Source organism: Aedes albopictus, chromosome 2 (genome assembly GCF_035046485.1).
Source record: "Aedes albopictus strain Foshan chromosome 2, AalbF5, whole genome shotgun sequence".
NCBI lineage: Eukaryota > Metazoa > Arthropoda > Insecta > Diptera > Culicidae > Aedes > Aedes albopictus.
The window spans coordinates 361,943,242-361,969,233 of NC_085137.1; the positions used below are offsets into that span (position 1 = coordinate 361,943,242).

At 36.3% G+C, this 25,992-nt stretch overlaps 2 protein-coding genes across 2 annotated transcripts in view; one reads left to right on the forward strand and one right to left on the reverse strand.

The window, feature by feature from the left end:
* Positions 1 to 25,992, reverse strand: part of LOC109430237 (T-box transcription factor TBX6) — a 436,935-nt gene that overhangs the window by 77,664 nt on the left and 333,279 nt on the right. The window lies entirely within an intron of this gene.
* Positions 1,998 to 3,471, forward strand: LOC109403760 (microfibril-associated glycoprotein 4-like). The gene is made up of 3 exons (XM_019676631.3): positions 1,998 to 2,332; positions 2,392 to 3,204; positions 3,264 to 3,471. The coding sequence occupies exons 1-3, from the start codon at positions 2,175 to 2,177 to the stop codon at positions 3,403 to 3,405; spliced, it is 1,113 nt and encodes a 370-aa protein (XP_019532176.3). The 5' UTR covers positions 1,998 to 2,174; the 3' UTR covers positions 3,406 to 3,471.

Consider the following 25,992-nt stretch of genomic DNA (forward strand, 5'->3'; position numbering starts at 1 on the left):
CTCTCAGAATCGAATGAAACTTGGTGGACATAAACAATACGTGTTTCTAAGCAACTTTGCATACTTTGTTTTTCGAAATTTTTCAAGAGTAACTTTTGAATAGGACCTAATTTTTTTTCATTGATTTTTTTAAAATCGATGTAACTCAAAAATGACAAGAGTTACAAAAAAGTGTTGTATGGCGGAGTATCGTGACATTCCATGAAGTTTTTTAGAAAAATATCAAAAAATATAAAACTACTTTCTACACTGAAAAAAAGGTTTTAAAAATTAAAACCAATATTGCAAAAAACCCTATGTTTTTAAATCGTTGATTTTTTTTTCTGGAGAAAGGTATTTTAATTACCTACATTTTCTCCGAACAATGTTGCTGTGACATATTTAAGGAAAAAAGTTTTTCTAACAAAAACTTTTTTTGTGTCTACATTGAGTGAATATTTTTCAGTTTGTTTCGTTCCAACAAAGCACCTGGATGTCATAATTCAATGTCAAACTGAAAATGACAACCAATCTGTAATTCAGAGGGGCGAGTTCATAAGTATTTGGATTCTTAAACTTTACTGATAAACGAGAAGAATTTCTATTTCACATTTCTTAAAAAAAAAACAATATTTACAATTACTTCGTAACAAATGCAAAACATCGGCAATCTTTATTTTGTCAATCATTGAAAGCGTTTTGTGCTTGCACTTTGGTCCGGGTGGTTTCATAAACATCTATATTTTCACTTCACCGACTAAAAATGGTATAAATAATTATTTCTTGCGTAAAATTTTTCAATTTGTTTCACATTTAGAGCAAAACTGATACGTTTTGCAAGATACATATATGGCCATATGTATCTTGCAAAACGTATCAGTTTTGCTCTAAATGTGAAACAAATTGAAAAATTTTACTTTTTACTTCCAGCCTGAACATGATTTTAAAAAAACAATGCGCACGCCCCTTGTGCTGCTGTCACTTCACCCAACTAGTGAATCGAATTCGTTGGTTGGGTGGAGGTTGTGGCTCAACGAGCAGGTTCCGACTTTACTAAAAAAAATCATTGCGGTATTTCCGCCTCCCTTCAACCCGATTTCCGCCCATTATGGGAATTACTGTTGTACCCATCACGTATTACCTGATTACCGATACAGAAAAAAAATGCAAAACAAAGTTACAAAATTAAAAATTGGTAACATCAAACCAGAACCACCCCCCCTCCCTTCCATGGAGTGTCCACGGACCACTAGTTGGGAACCCGTACTTTACATACTTTGATTGTGTTGTATTAAAAAAAAACACGCTACTGCAAAAAGAGGATCAACAACGCAGAGCATGTCAGCTAAACACTATAGGAATAGGACATTTTTAATGAACTGTTTGTTCCTCAAATTCCTCAAACTTATATTCTTATAATCTCCACGTATTATCGTAGATTTCATCCTAGAATTTAATTTTCAATGCGTGAAAGTAAGTTAACTTTAAGATATTTGGAGGTAGCTATCGACTGAGGAATTTGGAAACCTGGGATGATTTTCGGCTTCATCCGACGTTTCGATGTTTATTGCATCTTCTTCAGGGAATTAGAAGTGTTAATCGCTTTCGTTCTGAAAAGCTTTGTTAAAGCATAATCCGCCTAAAAGAATATTTTAAAAAACGTTGGGATTCACTTCAAGAACACTAATAATATTCGCAGAATTCGGTTTGCGCTTCTAACAACACTAGTGTTTTCAGAACGAAAGCGATTAACACTTCTAATTCCCTGAAGAAGATGTAATAAACATCGAAACGTCGGATGAAGGAGAATATCTGATCGTTTGATTGCATTTACGACTGCCAAGCCGAAAATCGTCCCAGGTTTACTTTAAGAAGAATAAAAAAAGTAATTTAAGTGCGAGGATACTTTCGATTTCGTTCATTCAATCGTAAACCACAACAGAGAGCCACTAATTGATTCACCTCATCGCATCGTCGTCGTCGTCATGTTCAACCACCGAATCGCCGCCACCACCGCGACCGACCGTGCACTAACTGATTGTAGCATGCTAGGTGTTGTTGACACAATCCTAAGGTGCTCGTTCCCAACAACCAGAGGCAGAGGGTTCGTTGTACGTACGTATTGGGGAACTGGTTCAGCTCGTCTTCAGCTTAGCCATCGCGTACAGTGCCGTTCGTGATCTTCAATCGTAAACATGGCCCCTTGCGGTCGCTTATGGACACTTCTGTTCGCCGTGATTTACTGCTTCGAGGGAATTGCGTGCGCGCTGGGTCCAACGTTGGGCAGCGGCGAAACGGAACCCGGTTTGGACTATCAGAAGCTGGTCGCAAAGCTGGAGATATTGGACACCAAGTAAGAAAACGGACTTTGTATATAGACGTTCAGTGTACATCAGTGTCTCGCTATTACAGAATCACCCGCGTGGAAGTTGCATCGCGAGAGCAGTTTTCCTCGTTGGAATCGAAGCTTGATAAAATTTTGAAGTTGGTCGATAACATAAGCCAGTCGGTGCACACCGTGCAGAAAGACATCGGTGCTGTTAGAGAGGACATTAAACTATTCCAAAATCATTCGCACGGTCAATTGCAAGCGCTAACTGGTAGCGCATCGATTATTGAGTCACTTTTAGTGGAAGGTCACCGGCAGAAGCAAGCACAGCCGGTAAGAAGTGAACCGACCACAGTTCGCACAATTCCAGCCGAGCAAAAACTTTTCGACAGTTGTGATGTTGCGCCGAGGAATGCTTCTCGCATTGAAAAACTTCTTCCTGATCTTGGTTTTGGCGAACCATTTCCGGTGTTCTGCGATCAGGAGTACGAATCCGGCGGGTGGATAGTCATACAGAATCGATTCAACGGTTCGGTGGATTTCTACCGTGGTTGGAAAGAATACAAAAACGGCTTTGGGAATTTGTATGGCGAATTCTGGCTCGGTCTTGACAAAATACACGCTTTGACCTATTCGGCGCCATATGAATTGCACGTGCTACTCGAAGACTTCAACAATTTTACGGTGGTGGCAAAGTATTCACACTTCGCTGTGGGAAACGAGCAGGAATCGTTCGCCGTTACGAAGCTGGGCGAGTACAGCGGAACGGCAGGTGATGGTTTGAGCTACCACAAGGGATCGAAGTTCTCCACCATGGATATGAATAACGATGTGCAGGGAAATAATGGCGCTGTTGATTGGACTGGAGCGTGGTGGTACAAAAAAGGACATTACAGGTGAGATTCTTCACCAAGATATTAGGATTGCTTGTTTTAATTGTTTCTTTATGTTTTAGCAACTTAAATGGTCAGTACTTGTTGGGAAAAGTTGATCACACAAAATTCCATGGAAAAGGCATGACGTGGAATCCGTTCAGAGGTGATGATTACTCGTTGAAACGATCTAGGATGATGATCAAGCGTGTGTTGAATCAGTGATATACCTATGTAATAAGATTGGACAAAACAGCGAGTCATTTTAATAAATTATTCCAAGCAGCTTTATCTCTTGATGATATTCGTTTTTCAAATCCGAATAACTTTTGAATATAGAACAATTCTTGCTCTCGTACGGCGTAACTCCAAAGATTAATTTTTCCTCATTGTCTTTTATTTTCGTTAAGGGTTTGAACACCTTGAGTTTTACTGATTCTATGAAAACTCTCAAAGAGTATATTATAATGTTTTGTTATAAAAAAAAAACCGATTTAATCCACCTATGGTGAACAGACCCCTTCTTACACTTAATAACATTATTGTTGTATTATTTGTATTTAACATATTTATTTTGTGTAATTGATTAAAAGTTCTAGAAAATATTGTGGATTTGGCATCTAGTGGAATGGTTTCCAAAATAGCATCATGGACCATGGACTAAACTACCAGAAATGCCAGACACCTCCTAGAAACTTGTATGGAATGTTTGAAAAAAAAAGCCTACTTATTCTGGAATATTGTATCTTTTGTTAACTGCCAAAAGATCTTGAATCGATTAACAAATGGGTAAGAAAATCAACGAGATACACTTTGTCTTATATCTCTTAATCAGTCGATTAAATTAGCTCCGAAGTACTTGGTATTCATGATTATGATGTAGAAAGGACAAACATGACTACTAAGTTAATCAGTTTGAACATTAGCTAGTTATTTTGGCTGTCCGGTTCTTGCTTTTTTCCCACAATATATAAATTCAAAGCTTTCATTTAACATATTGTTAGTTTTCATAGAATTCCTGTGTATTTGTAATTTGTTGAAAACAATAACCTGCTAGTACACACTTTGTATGAGTTCAGCATTATTTATTGAAAAATAATTTCCCATAGACTTCCGACTTTAACTGCATTTGTTATTCAACAAACAATCTTTGAGTATCTTTTTGACCCATTCTCACCCCCAACGACGGTACATCAGAAATGCTTAAGACGCCTAATTTGATGTTGAAGGTCCTCCATGATGTAACCCTGATACAGAGCCGTAGCGTGCGGTTGGCCAAGTTGGCCCCTGCCAAGGGCGTCAGCCTTAAAGGGGCGCCGAAAAAGCTCAAGGCTAGAAGGAAACATGTTTATGATATTGTTTTCTTGAAAGTTATCAAGCTTTCATTACTTACAGCATCCAAAATTGATCATGTTGTGAGATATAAGATGTACTGAATAAAGCTGTGATAAAGAGAATGATCACAGCAGGCGATATAGCGCATTTGAATGTGATGCAAACTGTCAAGCAGACAATGTTAGCGTCCCTGCTTGCGTAGCAACAACTCCAGGCGTCACCCAACCGCGTTCACTCTTGCCACTTGCGAACCGACGTCAGCCTGGGTAAGTTGTGTGTGCCGCACATGAGGGGTGATTCCATCCCACTGAAATACCAAACTCCACATTGGCGAATTCCTGCCAGTTTTTCGCTTATTTGAGGAAACGGAACCTACATTTTTGCTGGGAGGAATCACCCTTCAATGTGCATGCAAGTGACGGAAACACAAAACCCATATGTGAAAAGTGGAAGTTCGGTGTGATAAATAGTTTTCGGGGACGTAGCTCCTGCTGGAGCATGCCTGCGGAAAACTGTGCATGGGAAATTATTGACGGGAAAGAGTGTGAAAGTGCGACAAGAAAAAATCCAGCAGCGCTAGAGTGATCGAATTGTTTTGTTTTGTGCTTACAGCGTGTTGTTTGTCTTGGAGGAAGAATCCCGGCAATGTACGCTGACGACAAGCTAGGTTAGAAAGATCCTGTTGTTTTGCGACGCGCAAATGTCGTTTTTACATTCTTCTGAATTCTCAAAAAATCAGATTTCCCTAGATGATTTTGAATGTTTACCATGATGTTTGCTGGGAAATTGTCTATTATTTTATTTTTAATATTTGACATTACATGTTTCTTTGAATTTAAACTCTTGAAATTCTAGCAGAAACATTCAAGCCGTATTTTTTTTTAATTTCTCAAAAACAAATAACTGTTCCAGAAATTACCTAATAAATTTCACCTAGTATTTCTTCGGAATTTATTACTGGGTTTCTTTCAGAAAATATTACAAAACCTTTAGGAATTTCTTTGAAATATTCTCAAAGAGTTCCTCCAGAAATTTTAACGAAAACTCATTCGGAAAAATCAAATCAAAGCTCTTTCTGGAGATTGCTCACGAAATTTCCCAAAGGACTCCTTTAGAAATTCCTCCAGGAAAGCTTTCAGAAACCTATCTTGGAATTTATTCAGAAAGGATTCCTCTCGACAGAGACGAACCAGCCAAGGGCTGAAAGTTTCTTTAATACAAACAAATCAATCAAAACCATATCCTCACGATATTTCCATAGTTTCCTTTGGAAATTTCTGCAGGTATTCTTTCAAAAAAAAAAAAACTTTCAGGGATAAATATGGAAATTTTCTTCAAGAATACCTTCAGAACTACCTCCACTGATTTCTGATTTTTTTTTCTTAAGTTTATCCTGAAAACTCTTCAATGATTTTCCTTGGAAATCTTTCAGAGTTTCCTTCAAAAATTTTTATAGAAATTCCTGTCAAATATCTTTAAAGGTTATTTAGATTCTTCAGCAATTCCTCCTGTAGAAAATCGTTCAGACATTTCTCAAGAAATCCTGCCACGAATTCCTTCAGAAATGCCTTTGAAAATTCCTTAAGAAATTCTTCCAGCGATTTTTTTAATAAAAATATTTTACAGCTTGTTTCAGAAAAATGACCAAATTTTCTTTCAGAAAGTCTTCCCTAGATTCCTTAAGAAAGAAGGAATCTCTCACATCTCTTAAAATATCAGATTGCACAATAAATTTCTGCTAGACTTGCTCTGAAAAACCACATGGATTCCTCCAGAAAATCATAAATTGGGAATGGCTTCAGAAAAATTCGTTGGATCATCTTCCATTCAATTCATCCAAATTATCTCCGAAAGGTTTCTTTTGAAAGCTTGCCATGGGTTCCTGCAGAAATTCCTCCAGGGATTTCTTCATAAAAGGTTTTAGGTTTTTTTTTTAGAAAATTCGTCAGAGAATACCTTATGAAACTTTTCCAGGAATTCCTTCAAAAATTCTTTCAAGTATTCTTTCAGAAATTCGCCCAGCGGTTCTCCACAAATTCTTTCAGGAATTCCTGCATGCATTTCATCATGAGCTGCTCCTGGTTTTTCTGCAAAAAATACTCAATTAATTAGATTGGTCATTCTTGCAGAAATGTCTCCCGAATTTTTATCCGGTATTCATCCAGATATTTCTGCAGGAATTCCTCCAGAGATTTTTGAATAATTTCATTTTAGTATGAATATTTAGATTTCTCAAGAAATCCCTCCTGATACTACTCCATGTTGATTCATCTAATGATTACCGAAAATATTATTCTTATAGAACTTCTAGGAAAAGTATTGATTAAACTTTAGAAAAGATCTCTGGTAAAGTTATCAGAAAATCCTGGTAAAACCAATTTGTAAAACCGTTTGTGGATTCCTGAAAATCCCTGAAACTCAATAAAGTATTTTTGAAATCGAAATTAAATTGAATTTTAAATGCAGGTAAGAAAAAAATAGGATATAGGGTCTTGTACTATTTGGGCAGGTGTACCTATTTTGGGCACTTGCCGCTATAACTAAGTCAATTTCAAACCGACTGATTTGAATTTTTGTATAGAGTTAGGGACGTACAGTATCTAACTCTGTACAAAAATTCAAATCAATCGGTTAAAAATTAACTTAGTTATAGCAGCAAGTGCCCAAAATAGGTACACCTGCCCAAATGGTACAAGACCCTACTGTCAGATTTCTTCAAGAAATGTGTGAATCATTTGTGTTCTGAAGAAATGTGTGCATTACAGAAATCTGAAATGTTATTTCTAATTACTGTGCTGGCCTTAGTAAGATTCTTGAAATGCAAAATGTGTTCGTTGGTATACTCGGTACAGCTCGTTTTTATACGAAATTGTTCATATTTCAGCGTATTTTTCAGTTTTCCGTAGGATTATCATTGGTATCCCAGCAATATAAGAGAAATAATTTTTATAAACATTTTAGGCGAATCCCATTGAAATTCGCAAAGAAATACACCAATTAAACGTACCCTGAAAAAAAAGTCGGGAGAATTTGTTTCTTCGAAACACTTAAATCCGACTTGTTAAAAACTTTGAAAAAAAAAAATGAACAAGTAATTTTTTTTTTTTGCAAATTTACAATGTCCAATTGTCGGGGGGCGCCAATTTAGACGCTTGCCAAGGGCGCCATGGGACCATGCTACGAGTCTGCCCTGATATATGACAAAAAGGTAATAACGCTTATTTGTTTGTTTGTAAAATTGATTCAATGAAATGAAAGTGTGTGGGAAAGTGTAGACTACGACATTTTTCATCCTTTAAACCAAAAATCGAGTTCCGGTCTTTGAGCCATTTTTCGAGACTATTTACTTATTCGTTATTTCAAGACTTGTTGGAAATAATCATAGCATAAGTAATTAACTTTTATATTATTATTAAGCGGTGAAATAATATTTAAAAGGTAATGCATGTTGAAAAAAAAATGATTCTTTTTTTATTCCTAAAGTATGGGTTCTTAAAGCGAGCGAGCGTGAGGTGGTCGAGAGGTGGTGGCAGCATTACGATGAGCACCTCAATGGTGACGTTGCAAGTACCGAAGGTGGCGTGGTAACAGATCTAGGAGTATGTGCACAGGACGAAAGACTTCCGGCCCCTGACCTTCAAGAGATTGAGGAGGAGGTTGGCCGGTTGAAAAACAACAAAGCCGCTGGAGCAGATCAACTACCAAGCGAGCTTCTAAAAGAGAAGCACTGGTGAGAGCACTACACTGGGTCATTACCAAAATTTGGGAGGAGGAAGTATTACCGGAGGAATGGATGGAAGGTATCGTGTGTCCCATCTAGGGAGCATCCATTAAGTACGTCACGCTAAAATTGGGAATTTTCGACCCCCCCTCCCCCCTTCGTACGGGTTTTTCCTATACTTAATACATTGCTTGTCACACTTTCACAAACCCCCCCTCCCCCTAGGACCGTGACGTACTTAATGGATGACCCCCTACAAAAAGGGCGACAGGTTGGATTGCGGGAACTACCGCGCGATCACCAGTGTTGGTAAAATCACACTCAAACCACACTCATGAACCGCTCCTGCGTGAGCAAACTCGCGCGCGTTTCTGAATCTTTTTCTCACGCGCGAGATTTTCATGCAAAATCTCGCTCTCACGAGTCAAGCGCCGAAATCTCGTTCGCTTATAAAAGGAATCCAATTCAATTTGAACAGCATTCAAAGTTATTGTACGCTAGATTTGCTTTTGTTCTATCATATAATCCTAAAAACATCGATCTAAAGAATAAGAACAGCAAGAAAAACAGCAATGAGTGATATCATGAGGTAACTCATGCATGATTTTTTCGGTGGTGAGTTTGGCGAGTCAAGAATCGCGCGTGAAACAGCTCAACCATGAGATTTGAGAATTTGAGTTTTTACCAACACTGGCGATCACACTACTGAGCGCTGCCTACAAGGTACTCTCTCAAATTTTATGCCGCCGTCTATCACCGATTGCAAGAGAGTTCGTGGGGCAATATTAGGCTGGATTCATGGGCGAACGCGCTACAACGGACCAGATGTTCGCCATCCTCCAGGTGTTGCAGAAATGCCGCGAATACAACGTGCCCACACATCACTTGTTCATCGATTTCAAATCGGCGTATGATACAATCGATCGAGAATAGCTATGACAGATTATGCACGAATACGGATTGCCAGATAAACTGATATGATTGATCAAGGCGACGATGGATCGAGTGATGTGTGTAGTTCGAGTATCAGAGACACTCTCGAGTCCCTTCGAATCTCGCAGAGGGTTACGGCAAGGTGATGGTCTTTCGTGCTTGCTGTTCAATATTGCTTTGTTGGGTGTAATAAGAAGAGCGGGGATAAACACGAGTGGGACGATTTTCACGAAGTCCGTTCAGCTGCTTGGTTTCGCCGATGATATTGATATTATTGCTCGTAAATTTGAGACGATGGCGGAAACGTACATCCGACTAAAGAGTGAAGCCAGGCGAATCGGATTAGTCATTAATGTGTCGAAAACAAAGTACATGGTGGCAAAGGGCTCCAGGGAGGAATCACCGCGCCCGCCACCCCGAATTTATATCGACGGTGATAAAATCGAGGCGGTTGAAGAATTCGTGTACTTGGGTTCACTGGTGACCGCCGACAACGACACCAGCAGAGAAATTCAGAAGCGCATTGTGGCAGGAAATCGTGCCTACTTTGGACTCCGTAGAACTCTAAGATCGAATAAAGTTCGCCGTAACACAAAGTTAACCATCTACAAAACGTTGATTAGACCGGTCGTCCTCTATGGGCACGAAACATGGACCCTACGTGCAGAGGACCAACGCGCCCTTGGAGTTTTCGGAAGGTGTTGCGTACCATCTACGGCGGGACTTGGAGAAGGCGAATGAACCACGAGCTGCATCAGCTGTTGCGAGAACCAACCATCGTCCAATCCGCGAAATTCGGGAGGCTACGGTGGGCGGGTCACGTCATCAGGATGTCGGATAACAACCCGATTTAAATGGTTCTCGAGAGTCATCCGACCGGAACAAGAAGACGTGGAGCGCAGCGAGCTAGGTTGGTCGACCAAGTGGAGGACGATCTGCGGACCCTAGGCAGAGTGCGGAACTGGAGACAAACAGCCATGGACCGAGTGGAATGGATGCGGCTACTATGTACAGCAGAGGCCACCCCGCCCTTAGCCTGACCGGTAAGTAAGTAATGGGTTCTTAAAGGCGAACGGGACGATCGAGGAAATATCCGCCATTGCTCTGTTGCTACTAAGATGGTATTTTCAGATTCTACTTCAGAGGAATTCCACGGAGTCATGTCAGTCGATCCTGAGCGACCATTTCAAAAATATCTGAAACTTTGCACAGTTTTTCAATTTCATATAAATCGCCATTTTTTGATATTAAACCTTCATATTCACTGACGACTAACTTTTCAAAAGGGTGTATGCGAAAATAGTTCTAAAATATTCTAAAAGCTATACAGCAAAAACGGATTGTTCGATTGTTATAAATTTTTCAGCAAAGTTAGATAACTAAATGATGATTCCTTAGAAAATATACACTGTAAAAAATTTCTTTTTCTACTTTTAAAAAATATGATATTTGTCACAAAAACTCAAATATCTCAAAACCCTATCTTTTTACCAACTTCAATTTTTTAGGGGAAATGGCCCATTATATCAGCTATCTACCATAAAATTTTTGTGATGGTAAACTGATAAACAAAAAAGTTATGACATTTCAAACATTTCACAATTTTTACATTTAGTAACAAAAAAATTTTTTTTTCTGTGTAAATTATTTCGAGAATTATATTTTGATGCTGATTTTATTGTAAAGGCTACCGCCTGAATTAAACAAGTTGTTTTCATGATACTTTAGTTTGATTATTCGTAATTACTATAGTATCTATTTGAAACTTAGACGCGATCCAGTGTTGTGATCAAAAATATTGAGATTGTCATACTTTTTATTGTACGTGACTGGTGAAAAAATCCCTTGATAGTGTTGAAAAGCTGTTGATTATAAGAAAAATGGAATTGAATTTATTTTTAAGACAAAAGCTGTATAATAAAAGTTTTTTATACGCGTATACGTCTAGTTTATCCGCAAAAAAAATCCCTCTTACATACTTATTTCTGAATTGCCTGTTCGGTACTTTTTTGACGAGATTATAACAGCAGTACGATCTCGGTAGTTTCGGTAATCGATTTTACTGAGGCTCAGTAAAACAACTATCAAAATCGTATGGAAAAGGTAAACAATGCATTTTTGCTGAACGAGTTCGGTGCTCAGCAGTTTTAATCTCGTCAAAAAATTACCGAACTCGGTAATCAAAATTAAGTGTGTAGAGAACAGACTTTATGATCGGAAGAATGCGAGTAACTTCAACAACAACAAATGCATAAGAGGTACATACCACAGACAAACAGACGAAACGCCTAGAACAATTTTAGTGAAAATTCATCGCCCAGTTCACACTATCACCACCTGGTGGAAATGTTTCACGAAACACTGCGTTGTGCAATATCGTCATCAGAAGGCGCTAGTGTGAAACGTCAAACGCAAAGAAAAACGATGGGCGCTCTTCTTGTTATGAAAGCCACAACCAAGATTCAAAATGATCGTTGAAGGCGTGGTCAATGAAAATTTCGCCAGTGTTACGTTTGTTTGTCTGTATACATACCTGACAATGCTCACGAAAAAAACAAAAAAATACTACCGCTATGAATATTAAAAATTGTATAGTATTTTTTTTTTCTTCAGCCACCAAGTAAGTTAAAATTAATAAGTGATTTTGTTTATTATAATCTAACGAACAAGATGAACAGTCGCTTTCTCAAAGGTCTTCAACTCAACGCTCTCTTGTAGACCGTTTGATGAAAAAAAATGTTCAAAAGAGTTATGAAATCTCACCGAAAGCACCATAGATAAACTGAAAGAGACTGGTTATGCCCAAATGTCCACTAGTATGGGGCAAATATCAAATCCTCGCTCCAGTCGACTTTTTAGATCCCATTTAAGTCCCATATGAACTGTGCAAAATTTCAGCGCAATCGGTGAAACTATAATTTAGCGCAAGCGGTTCAAAGTTTTCATAGAATTTACTATGGGAAAAGTTACACTTTCAGATAAAAAATCCCAGAGGGCGTCCTTTGTCTCCTTAATTCAAATCGATCAATGTTTCTTGTAGAAAAATCAATTATGAAACTTTCCTTCGAAGACCACAAAACAATTGGATGCTTGTGGAAAAAGTTATTGATTTATTATCGATTAGTGATCCAATGAACGGCTTTTTGTTTTGTTTTATTAGCAGCACTGTAGCTGCTGCCTTGGCTGCTGCTGTTTCTGGGGGTGGTGATGCCTCCCGCCACCCCATGCAACAACGGCAGCAGCAGTGCTGCTGATAAAACAAAATAAAAAGCCGTTCGTTGGGTCACTAATCGGTAATAAATCAATAACTTTTTCCACAAGCATCCAACTGTTTTGCGGTCTTCGAAGGAAAGTTTCATAATTGATTTTTCTACAAGAAACATTGATCGATTTGAATTAAGGAGACAAGGGACGGCCTCTGAGATTTTTTATCTGAAAGTGTAACTTTTCCCATAGTAAATCCTATGAAAACTTTGAACCGCTTGCGCTAAATTATAGTTTCACCGATTGCGCTGAAATTTTGTACAGTTCATATGGGACCTAAGTGGGATCTAAAAAGTCGACTGGAGCGAGGATTTATTTTTTCCATACAAGCGTGTACCATACTAATGTCCACATTGTGTACAAAATTACGCATTTGCACGTCCTGCCGTCTAAAATTTGACAAACGAGCCATCTGTATATCATCGGTAAAGCAGGGCGCAGGAAGTTCGAAAACGACAACAACTGAGAAATTGCCATCAGCGACATCTGTTTAAACAATTTAATTACGCCCCTTTTCAAAAATGCCCTGTAATATTCTTCAACATCTATACCCATTTCAATATTTTTAACGTTGCAAAACACGCTTTCAACATTCATCTTGAAGAAGAGGGAAAACACTTGTCCTCAAATGTAACAGCAAATTAATGAATAAACGACTAATGCGCGGAGGGCGTGATAGAATCGGAATATTACGGTACATAGTATATTATATGTATATATAATATATAATAAAAACAACTTGTTTTACTCACGCAAGGCCATTAACAATAAAATCAGCATCAAACTTCAATTTCCGGCCGAAATAATTTACACTAAAAAAAATTATTACTAAATGTGAAAATTGTGAAATGTTTGAATTGTCATAATTTTTTGTTTATTTTCATGGTAGATTGCTAATACAATGGACCGTTTTCTCTAAAAAATTACGTTGGTAAAAAGATAGGGTTTTGAGATATTTGAGTTTTTGTGACAAAAATGATATTTTTTAATGTTAAAAAAGATTTTTTTCACAGTGTATATTTTCTTAGGAATCGCCATTTAGTTATCTAACTTTGCTGAACAATAAAATCAGCATCAAATCGCGATTCCCGGCCGAAATAATTTACACAGAAAAATTTTTTTTACTAAATGTAAAAATTGTGAAATTTTTGAAATGTTATAACTTTTTTGTTTATTAGTTTACCATCACCAAATTTTTATGGTAGATTGCTAATACAATGGACCGTTTTCCCTAAAAAATTCAAGTTGGTAAAAAGATAGGGTTTAGAGATATTTGAGTTTTTGTGACAAAAATGATGTTTTTCAATGATAAAATATATTTTTTTTCACAGTGTATATTTTCTTAGAAATCACCATTTAGCTATCTAACTTTGCTGAAAAATTCATAACAATCGAACAATCCGTTTTTGCTGTGCATATTTTTGAATATTTTTGAACCATTTTCACATACACCCTTTTGAAAAGTTAGTCGTGGCTCTAAATAAAAATTTGATATCGAAAAATGGCGATTTAGATGGAACTGAAAAACTGTGCAAAGTTTCAGTTCAATAGAAAATCATGAATTAAAAATTTTCCTTAATTTTGATGCTGTTGCTTGGAATCGCTCTTCATATTATTCAACAAAAACTTATCATTTTGTATGCTCACTTGCAGTGCACATGCTGATTGTCTTTTAGCCTCTTCTGTGCGATAAAAATAGATATTACCATCTTCAAAATCGCGAGGCAAATTGTTAGAAAGAGAGGAAAGATATGAAAATTAACACGGCGTCCCGTATCACCTTAAGAATGCTCTGTCAAGTTTTCATAGAGATCCAAGCAGTAGAAGCAAAGATACAGCGATACAGCCCTTATGGGCGCGTAGTGTGTATTTGAAACATTAAACGCGATTATCTCGGAATCGTGTATTCCAAAAAAAAACATCGATGCGGTGGCCGGTGACTACGATTGCGGAATCAGTTCTCATCCGATTTCAACCATTTTTTTTTTGGTGTTCAATATTTATGTATCGGGTCCTCTAACGATCAATATTTTTCGTATAAAAAACCATACCAGTGTTATATTTTTTTTTAATTCATTTTTAAACTAAAAAGTGCCTTTTTAAGAAAACTTGTTCCCGTTTGCAAAATAAAACCTTTTTTTGTGATTCCGAACGTTCAAGGACACCACAAGGTCCTCTAGTTATGTTTTTATTATGGGTTTGCGCTATCAATTGAGCCATTGGATCGTAATCATAGTCACGGCAAGCCTCTTAGAAGGAAATACCGTTTTACAGAAACTGTTATAACTTTGATAATTAGTACCGTAAAACGGGGTATCTTTGATAATGTGGGTAACTTTGATAGTGCGGCAGGCATTGTATAGTTCATCTTATAACTCTGATTCCTTCAACCAGTTAAGAAAAAGGCAAGCGTAAATCAATTCTATACATATAAAAGTTCATCTTAGACGTATTTTCATTAAAACCTACCTGTTGTTCAAAATTTGTTAATAAAACATTAAAAAAACTACCCAAAAAAAAAAGAAAACGCGCCTGTCTTCGCCAGGGGTGGTGTTTTTAATGGGCGCCCAAGTTGTTCCATGGATTTTTTCAAAAGGAACTGTTGGAAGAAGCGCTGATATTGGGAAACCTTGACTAACTAGCTCTGGTTTTACCATGACAGCACTGGAAATCATTTATCATACATCTTGTCAGTAATCTGCCGAAGCATTAAAATTACCCTTACTGTGAAAAAAAGGTTGAAATTTAATCAAAGATTTTGTCTGCTATTGTGCCAGGCTTAAAGGCGTAAGAGTTGATGTGAAGCAAGAACATTTAAAAAAGATACCTTGTTTTATCATATATTGTTCTTTTGTCATATGTATATTTTACTATGATTAGAATTTAAGCTCATAAATTTAGTAAAATTGTATACAGTTCATGAGACAAAATCGGAAGCTGTGTCATAAGAAGAGCAGTTAACTCTAAACTGTTAACTGCTCCTCGAATAGTACCGATTCTTTCTGTTAATCCTAAAGGAGCTCAATATCGTGAGAATAGCACTTTAAAAATTTAAATATTGCGTAACTCACCGGAACAATCCGTTGCCAGCCATCTTAGCAAACTACAGTAGAATCATTTGGCATGACACGGGACCTCCCGATGCAGGCGACTTGCTCCGCCAAACTTCCACTCCTCAATGAGTTAGCATTACACTGCCCACCTCGTTATGACGCTTGCTGTCACCGATGCTTGCTAGGGGAAGGACACCCAAGGGGGATGTCACTAATCTTTGTTCACACCCTACAAACAAAACTAGGAAAAATATGATTTAATTCTCACACTTTTTATATATAGTGTCAGTTTAGTTCCAGTTACAAATATTTGGTAGAAATTATTCCTGCACATCAGAATATTTTTGGGAAATGTATTAAAAGTCATTGTTTTGCAGGGCAATGTCTCGACGACAGCACCTATCGTGGTGCTAACAAGGACTCCAACCATTGCCTGGTGATGGTCAAATTACGCTCAAAACTTTCCGTCATCCAAAATGTGCGGTATACAAGGCCGCCACAGCACAACATGGACTGACTAAATAAATCAATACACCTTAGACATTCCAAGAAATCAAGTGAGACCATCGATATCTGATTAATTTAAAATACACTTATACTACGAAGAATGCAAATAATCATACTCAATGGATTCATATTGATTCATATTGATCAAACTGCAATAAAACTTGACTAGGGTAACTTTCGCTGAGACCGGCCTACTATTTTCACATTGTCTTCAATAATGTTTAAGTTGCCGATTTTCTGAAAGTCCTCGCTAAAAAAGTAAGGAAAATGCATTTGGTTACTTAAATTGATGGACCCCCCGTTAGTTAGAGCCACAACAATTTGTACAGACCCCTCGATTTTGGTCAAATGGTGGCTCATGTAAACCGTTATAACTCGAAAGTTTCTCCAAAAACCACCTCAAAACGAATTGTTGTTGAAACGAGGAAAGTTAGAGCTACTATGCTATTATAAAAAGTTGGGTTGGCCATATTGATTTTGGCCGCTATCTTGGTTTTTTGAACCAAATATATTTTTCGCCATGATGGCAACCACCGATTTAAAAAAAAATTTGCATCAATTGAAAGCTGAGACATTTATGCATAACATATCAAAAAAATAGCGATGTCTTTTTTTTCTATCAAAAGTTATCTGCAGTTTTGAAAATTAAGCCACGTTTTCTCCATACATTTCCATGCGCACCGGCAACGACATGCAACAGCATCAGAGTTTACTTCGAATGAGTGTAATCAGTATCGTACCTTTTAATTCCGCCCTAATTGCTTATCCTTTAACAGATACGCATATTTCAACTACCACTTGTAATCTTCCTCAGTGTTAGTTATCCACTGGATTCCTCAGTGTCAGTTATGACTGGATAACTGACACTGAGGAAGATTACAAGTGGAAGTTGGAATACACATATCTGTCAAAGGATAAGCAATTAGGGCAGAATTAAAAGGTACGAAACTGATTAGGGGAAATGGGGGTAAAATGTACACCCTAAGCGTTTGGCGCCGTTTTCAATGGAAAAAAGTTAAAATCTTTCTTTTTTACCATGTAATATCGTAGATGGTACTATGTTCTAAACATTCTAGAAGAAAAAAAATGCTCAAAACTTCAATTTTCTTTAATTTTTGTCGATTGTAAAAAATGCAAGAAAACCAAGTAGCGAAAAACAGCGAGGGTAAAATGTACAATCGATGGGGGTAAAATGAACACATATTTAAAAGTTAATTTAAACGTGTAATTTCGATATATTCAACTGCATGTCAGTAAATTTGATGTAAATTATATGTGCCACGATTTTGAAAGTTCTCATATAAAGTTTGCAATGTACTGAAATAATTATTTGAAAAAAAAAAATGTACTAAAACAGGCGGATTTTCCAATAACAATCTTATTTTGTTGAAGCAAAGTATGTTTTCTTAACTTTTTATTCAAATTATGTAACGATATACGTTCTAGATGTCAGTATACCGAGTTTGAACAAACAAAAAAAAAATAAAAAAAAAAAAACAATGCCTATTTTTTTTCACTAAATATTTTCTTTTAAGAGTAAATTATTGGAATATGGTATCACACATGTAGAAATTTGAATGGACGAATTGACCTTAATTATAGACTGTTTCAGAAATTATAAATACACTTTGTTTATTAAATTAAATGAACTGTTCTAAGCATGAGCATGAGCATGAGATGACCGTACAATTCGTAGTTGCTACTCCGTTACTGACCAGAACAGTCAACATTGCACAGGGAATCAAATAGATGGGGCCTGGGTGTAGCTTTCCATCCTCAATGTGCAATTTTGAAAGTTCAAAACTTTATATTGTCAGTGCCGGCGCCGGGCACGTCCTTACGGTCATCAGGGAAGGGAAGGAATGTTGGTGTGACATCCGTTGCTACTAGAGACCGTGTGTACCTCCGCATCCCCACGGTTGTCACAGGAAGGACGTTTGTTAGTGGGAGGGGAAGGGATAGAAAGTTACATAGATCTGGATTCACATTGGTAAGTGATGTGAGCTATGCAACCCTTGATATGATTTAGTCTTCCGCCAGCCGGCTGTCGGAAGAATACAATAATTTTATTGTATGTTTGTGTATTAAATTTAATTATATACCGGGTATGAATATTTTTTAAACCACGCTTATGTCGGATCAACTCGTAATAACGCACGTTTAAAGCTTATCGTTTCTCAGTCAGAAAATAAATTGTATGTAATTCCGTTTAGTGTTACTGCCAATGCTGAAAAACCGAAACCCGCGCCGTAGCTTTACGAGAAAACTGGACAACTTAACAACTAGAATCGTTGCTTTTGAGTTTCATCTATGTTCTTGTATTTTTTTTTTCGCGTTCCCGTGTTAATAAGATTGCGGATAATATAACCGTTGTACATATTTATTATCCGTGAATGTTCGCAACGCGTAATATAAGTTGAAAGTGTGATGAACAGAAATACATTATCGTAAATGTTCGAAAAAGAAATCGAAATTATGGAACTCGGTACGAATAAATCGACGCGGAAAACGTGGTCTACTTGTCACTGTATCGTACGGTAATCTTGACCTTTCTAAAGCAAGAGATACTTCGCCGTTTTGATCGCTGATTGCCTGCTTGTAAATCTGAAATAGAAAAAAAGTATTAAATTGTGATACGTTCTCCACTGTTATATTTTTGTAAATTGTTATTTATTTATAGTCTAAATTTACCTCCATCCCTCTGAAACAAGCGGTATATTAGCAGTGAAAAATAAATAGAATAAAAAAATAATAAATAAATAGTGTAAAAAAGTATACCAAATCTTGATCCTGAAATGTTCCTGCATTTAAATAAACCAGGCTGGAAAATAGCAAGATCAAAACTTGAAATGGTAGATCTTACACCGTAACGCACCATTCCAAGGTGATCTACCCACGTTACGGGTTATTTAATTAAATGAACTGTTCTAATGATTTTTACCAACTTCTTTCAAAGTATAGCATATTGTACTCCATATTTTTATATTTCCTTTCAATTGTCTTGATATTTTAAAGAACAGTCGAGTTCTCTAACTAATAACTTAATTTTTCAAATTTTCACTTGCACAAGGGTGTTTTTTAATGATTTCAACATTACACGGTCCGACAAAAAATCAACTTTTTCTCTGCCCAGCTCTAAATTTCACCTTTTCTGATTGCTCCCGACTAGAAACTAATAAATCCGAAGTTTTGACCCTCCCCCTCCTGGGAGAGGGGAGGGGCATTGATTTGAAATTTTGAAAAATCGAAAAATTTCGAGGTTTTTCGATCGCCATTTCGGCTAAATGCACGATATCAAAAAAGGAAAAGGTTGACCACGGAGCTTTAGGGGTTGTGCAACTACCAACAAAATTTCACGAAGATCCATCAAGCCATTCTCGAGAAACGGTGTTTTTACGAAATGATGTTTTAAAGATTTCTTATATTGCACGCAAAGAATCCAACTACTATATGGCACAATTGTTGATTTAACCATGTCGTTTGGCATCATAGTGTCTTCGAGGAAGCTTTTCACTACAATAACGTGCTTCTTTTAACCTGTTGGTAAAAATGATCAATCCCCCTAAAAGTGAGATAGAAAATTTACTTTTTGAATTTTTCAAGATACAAGGTTGATGACTTCACAAGAGTTGTAGAAAATGCTGTTCTGAATAACTTTGTCGAAGACGCCAAATTCGTAGCTCCGTTAGCTTTCAAGACACGTTAGGTTTTTATTACCGGCGGTCTCTTGAAAGTGTTTATTCCTCAATAACTTTTTTCACTTTTGATTCCCCAATTCTATTCTTACAGTCTCTAATAGGTCAATCATTTTGACTTTCTGAAGGAGACAATTACTTGTACTTTTGCATTTGTATGAGGTAATTTGCTTACATTTGCCTATAAAGTAGTGCGGGGCAAAAGTTCGCACCTAACAGTCTCCACAAAATAACTATTAAGCGGAAAGACAATAATTTCGCTTTTCATTGCTTAACAATGCCCTATCATGTAACCTTCAAAAACTAGCACTAGATTTTATCGAGATCTTTCTGTAGCTCTAGTAATAAAACCTTTAATGCAAGTACTTCAATGCGAACATTTGCCCCATACTTGCGGAAAAAGTTCGCACATGATAAAAGATAGTTTAATGGTACAAAGTCCATTTATTTCAAGTTAATTCATGTTTATCCTTTCACTATAGCAACGGAATGTGTTTTTTTATTTGGATCTCAACATCATTATTCGTCTTTTTAAATCGACTTAAACGTGATTTGCTTGAAAATACTTTTTAATTCGATTTTATGAATTTCTCTTTTTTCTATTTTTTTAACATCCGTACACTACTATATTTTTGCTTAAAGCCAATGAATGAGCCAAACAATGAGAACTTAGTTTGAGTCAAAAACATTTTGAGATTTTGTGATTACTGTTGAAATGTATTGGTTTTTAAATATTCTTCAGGAAAATTTCATTTTTCGTATTACTTTTGGTAAAATAATGCTAGTGTTCAATTCCGCAAAACTATTTTACGATGATAGAATGGTTGGGGAAAATTTTGTAACATGTAAATAGTCGCTATTTAATACAAAAGAAACAATTACATCTCCTAAGAAACAATGCTAGCTGAATAACACAAGGAATAACAGTTTCTTAAGCCAAAGTTCACTTAAAAGTGGTTTGTAGAGCAAAAATGTTTGTTGGGCTGAGAGGTTGCGAAAACATAAATTTTTAGATGATAAAAAAAGAAATACGCTTCAGAAGACATTATAAATTATTTTCAGATATGCTAAACAATCCTAGCCATTAGCTATAAAGTACAAAAATGTTCCCTTACCTAAGGGTTAAAATTAATAACTGTTATGTCAACATAAATATAAAATATGATCCAATATTTTCCAAAGAACGACAAACCCATCAAATATAACGTCCACGTGGTTTCCTATGAAATAGCTGAACTTTTGCACAAGTTCACTTATTTGGCGTTTGGACGGTGCCATATTTACACAGAATGTACTTGTTATCATTGCCACCTAGATAACACGGCTCCGCACAAAAGTCAATCGATTGAACACGTGCATTAATCCACATTCTTCTTCTTTTTACCCTTCTTACACCCATAAGAAGGGTATAAATATCGCTCGAAAAACCGACTTTCGATCCGAGGCCCGGAGGGCCGAGTCTCATATACCAATGAACTCAGCTCGACGAACTGAGCAAATGTCTGTGTGTGTGTGTGTGTGTGTGTGTGTGTGTGTGTGTGTGTGTGTGTGTGTGTGTGTGTGTGTGTGTGTGTGTGTGTGTGTGTGTGTGTGTGTGTGTGTGTGTGTGTGTGTGTGTGTGTGTGTGTGTGTGTGTGTGTGTGTGTGTGTGTGTGTGTGTGTGTGTGTGTGTGTGTGTGTGTGTGTGTGTGTATGTGTATGTGTGTATGTGTGTGTGTATGTGCGTTACAAAAAAAAGTCACGCACGTTTCTCAGCCGTCTGTCAACCGATTTGAGTTCTCTTGGAAGCAAATGAAAGCTACTACATCCTAGTAGAACGCTATTGATTTTTGTTTCGATTGGACGTTTGGTTACCGAGATATCTCTCGAAGAGTACTTATGAGTCATACTTCTAAACTTTTAAAGATTTTTGACCAAGTGTATCATAATAAATATTTCGACCGTTTGTCAATCGATTTGGGTTCTCTTGGCACCAAATGAAAGCTACAGCATCCTAGTAGATCGCCCAGAAATTTTATTTCGATTGGACATTTGGTTACAGAGATATCTTTCGAAGAGTACTTCAGATTTATACAACTAAACCTTTTGAGATTTTTGACCAAAAGTATCATAATAAATATCTTAGCCGTCTGTCAACCGATTTCGGTTATCCTGGCACCAAATAAAAGCTGCAACATTCTAGTAGAGCCCTATACAATTTCATTAGGATTGGACATTTGGTTACCGAAATATCTTTCAAAAAGTACTTGGGAGTAATACAGGTTAACTTTTTGAGAGATGTTTGACTAAGGGTAAGGGTACCATAATAAATATCTCAGCCGCCTGTCAACCGATTTGGGTTCTCTAAGCACCAAATGAAAGCCACAATATGCTTGTATAAGGCCCTGAAATTTTATTTCGATTCGACATTTGATTACTGAGATATCTTACGAAGAGTATTTCAATAAATTCTTTTTTTTATTATATTCACTTGTTATCGTGCATTTGCTTTTGACCAGTCTATGGGAAATTGTTTTTCAATAAATGATGCTGACCTCATACAAAGTGTATACTAGCAGGTTATTGTTTTCAACAAAATTATAATTAACAAATTACAAATGCACAGGAATTTTATGGAAACTAACAATATGTTAAATGAAAGCTTTGAAGAACCAGACAGCCAAAATAACTAGCTAATGCCAAAACTGATTAACTTAGTAGATATATCATTTTTGTCGTTTTTACACCATAACCATGAATACCAAGTACTTCGGAGCTAATTTAATTGACTGATTTAGACAAAGTGTATCTCGCTGATTTTCTTACCCATTTGTTAATCGATTCAAGATCTTTTAGCAGTTAATAAAAGATACAAAATTCCAGAATATGTAAGCTATTTTTTAAACATTCCATACAAGACTCTAGGAAGTGTCTGGCATTTCTGGTAGTTTAGTCCATGGTCCATGATGCTATTTTGGAAACCAATCAACTAGATGCCAAATCCACAATATTTTCTAGAACTTTTGGTCAATTCCACAAAACAAATATGTTAAATACAAATAATACAACAATAATTTTAATAAGTGTAAGAAGGGTTCTGTGCACCATAGGTGGATTAAATCGGGTTCCACCATGGAACAATGAACCACTACACAATGGTCCAGTGCCGTATCTATGGCTTAACTAAAAGCTTTACATCTAAACTATTAGATTTAGCTATGTTGTCAATATTATGTAAAATTAGAGAGTTTTTAATAATCCAATTTAAGAAAGTAATCCTTGGGTTTCTTCTAGAAATGGCTTTTTCTTTTTGGCACTTCTTATCTTATGATGGTTCAAGTTGATTTTCAATTTATAAGTATTGTTCAAAATTTCTAATTTTCATTTTTTAATGACGAAGAAACTCAAAAATGATTTTTTTTGTTTAAGGTGATTAAGTAAATTTTGAAAATATGGTATTTTCATATAAAAACGGCCATAATTACGAAAAAATAAAAGGATACGAGATTTTAGTCTTAAACACAAATGTATGATATTACAAGTAAAATAAAAGTATTCAGAGATTTGTGGACATTCATTGCTTTATATAAAAAAAAAACAAGTTGATAATTTGATCTTAATATAAACTTAGACCTCCAATATTAAAAAGGCATTAAAAATTTGAAGAACTTCTACATTATTGCATAAATCAAAAAATTATAATTTGGCCGTCGCGTGTAGTGGTGAGCATGGTTGGTTACCTCTCACCTCAGTCGGTGAGACAAAAATTTCTTATCACGTCTTACTTTGGAAGGAAAGTCTAGCTGTTCGTCCCGGCCCATGTGTCAATGGGTATGGTATGTAGGGCATTATGTTTAGAATACCTCTTTTCCCGCACCTCTTTGCTTTGATATTTGGTCAAGCTCTCTAGTATATATTCACGTGTTTTTAGATTAACCATCAAAAAATTGAAAATTGAAGTCGAAAAAGCTAGCCAGGACCATGTTGGCCACACTAGGGTTATTACCCAGTCAACCAGTCATCGTATAAGATGTTGTATAAGATGTTAAAATGGAGGCGATATGCGTACATTTTACATGTGCCTAAATGGAGACCCACTTTATCACCTTAATGCAACATCTTATACGATGACTGGTTGTCTGGGTAACAACTATTATATTATAGTATTTGGAAGTATTCATTAAATACATTGTATACAAAAACTGAGAACCAAGCCGAATCCCTGTTGGGATGTAATGCTATAAATAGAAATAAACACATTTCGTGGCTATAGTGAAAGGATAAACATGAATTAACTTGAAATAAATGGACTTTGTACCATTAAACTATCTTTTATCATGTGCGAACTTTTTCCGCAAGTATGGGGCAAATGTTCGCATTGAAGTACTTGCATTAAAGGTTTTATTACTAGAGCTACAGAAAGATCTCGATAAAATCTAGTGCTAGTTTTTGAAGGTTACATGATAGGGCATTGTTAAGCAATGAAAAGCGAAATTATTGTCTTTCCGCTTAATAGTTATTTTGTGGAGACTGTTAGGTGCGAACTTTTGCCCCGCACTACTTTATAGGCAAATGTAAGCAAATTACCTCATACAAATGCAAAAGTACAAGTAATTGTCTCCTTCAGAAAGTCAAAATGATTGACCTATTAGAGACTGTAAGAATAGAATTGGGGAATCAAAAGTGAAAAAAGTTATTGAGGAATAAACACTTTCAAGAGACCGCCGGTAATAAAAACCTAACGTGTCTTGAAAGCTAACGGAGCTACGAATTTGGCGTCTTCGACAAAGTTATTCAGAACAGCATTTTCTACAACTCTTGTGAAGTCATCAACCTTGTATCTTGAAAAATTCAAAAAGTAAATTTTCTATCTCACTTTTAGGGGGATTGATCATTTTTACCAACAGGTTAAAAGAAGCACGTTATTGTAGTGAAAAGCTTCCTCGAAGACACTATGATGCCAAACGACATGGTTAAATCAACAATTGTGCCATATAGTAGTTGGATTCTTTGCGTGCAATATAAGAAATCTTTAAAACATCATTTCGTAAAAACACCGTTTCTCGAGAATGGCTTGATGGATCTTCGTGAAATTTTGTTGGTAGTTGCACAACCCCTAAAGCTCCGTGGTCAACCTTTTCCTTTTTTGATATCGTGCATTTAGCCGAAATGGCGATCGAAAAACCTCGAAATTTTTCGATTTTTCAAAATTTCAAATCAATGCCCCTCCCCTCTCCCAGGAGGGGGAGGGTCAAAACTACGGATTTATGAGTTTCTAGTCGGGAGCAATCAGAAAAGGTGAAATTTAGAGCTGGGCAAAAAATTTGTCGGACCGTGTTATTAATCACTAAATACCAAACATTATCTAAATGTTTATCAAATTCGCTTTCTCAACAAGTTGTCTAAGCAATGCCTTGATCAAAATTTGGGAGAAATCGATGAAGGCATTTCCACAACATTTTTTCGGAGATCAAGATTCTTATATTTTAAGGTTTTCTACGGAACATAAAGCACTACCACACAGTTTCGTAGCTTTCCTGAATGCATTTAATCTAAAGAAATTTATTTTTTCAGCTCATTCGATCCTTCAGATGGCAAAGCTTGTCATACCATAAAAACGAATGCAGTAAGCAGTAATTAAGACATTCGTTTGCTTAACGTTTGTTGCTACTGGTGTTGTTGAGAAATTTGAAACAAAAAAAATAATTGTACTGAGAAGGCCCGTAATGGTGGTTCTTGATCAAATATTCCAGTAAAAATTACTCTTACTTATCGAGAAATATCTTTTATTATCGATACAGCAATTTTTATTGTGTTTGGAAACAAGACATTTTATCAGTGAGGTTTTTTTTCTTTTCTTCTATGCTATTTTTTTGACCACTTTGTGCAACTTCAAATTTAAATCATCTAGTTTACAGAGCCCTATTTTTTAACTTTTACAACACACATCTACAAAATTGGCATTATTTGCTTCAATAGCATGTTTACTATAAGAGCTAGAAGAAACTTGTTTGGATATTGTGCTGAAATTGAAATGGCAGTTAATCGTTAGTGTATTTCTAATTTCTTAAACAGTCTGAAACAGTTTTACATCTGACCATATTGTTTGCATGATTTTTGATATTTTCGTCATTTTAAAGTGGTTTAGTTAATTTTTAAGTCCAATATCAGCAGAAGCCCAATGATTTATCTTGTTGCATAGAGCCCAATCGTAAAAATATGCAAACATACCCTAAATGCTGTAAAACACCACCCTGTTCATTTTACCCACAATTCCCCTACACTCATTCAAAGAGGGTATTCTGCTTAGAGGGTTCGAAAAGTC

Excerpts from the sequence above, each read along its gene's own strand:
- LOC109403760 (XM_019676631.3), top strand. The coding sequence starts at position 2,175 with ATGGCCCCTTGCGGTCGCTTATGGACACTTCTGTTCGCCGTGATTTAC. Across the intron at positions 2,333-2,391 it reads CTGGAGATATTGGACACCAA|AATCACCCGCGTGGAAGTTG; the intron begins GTAAGAAAACGG and ends TCGCTATTACAG. Across the intron at positions 3,205-3,263 it reads TACAAAAAAGGACATTACAG|CAACTTAAATGGTCAGTACT; the intron begins GTGAGATTCTTC and ends TTTATGTTTTAG.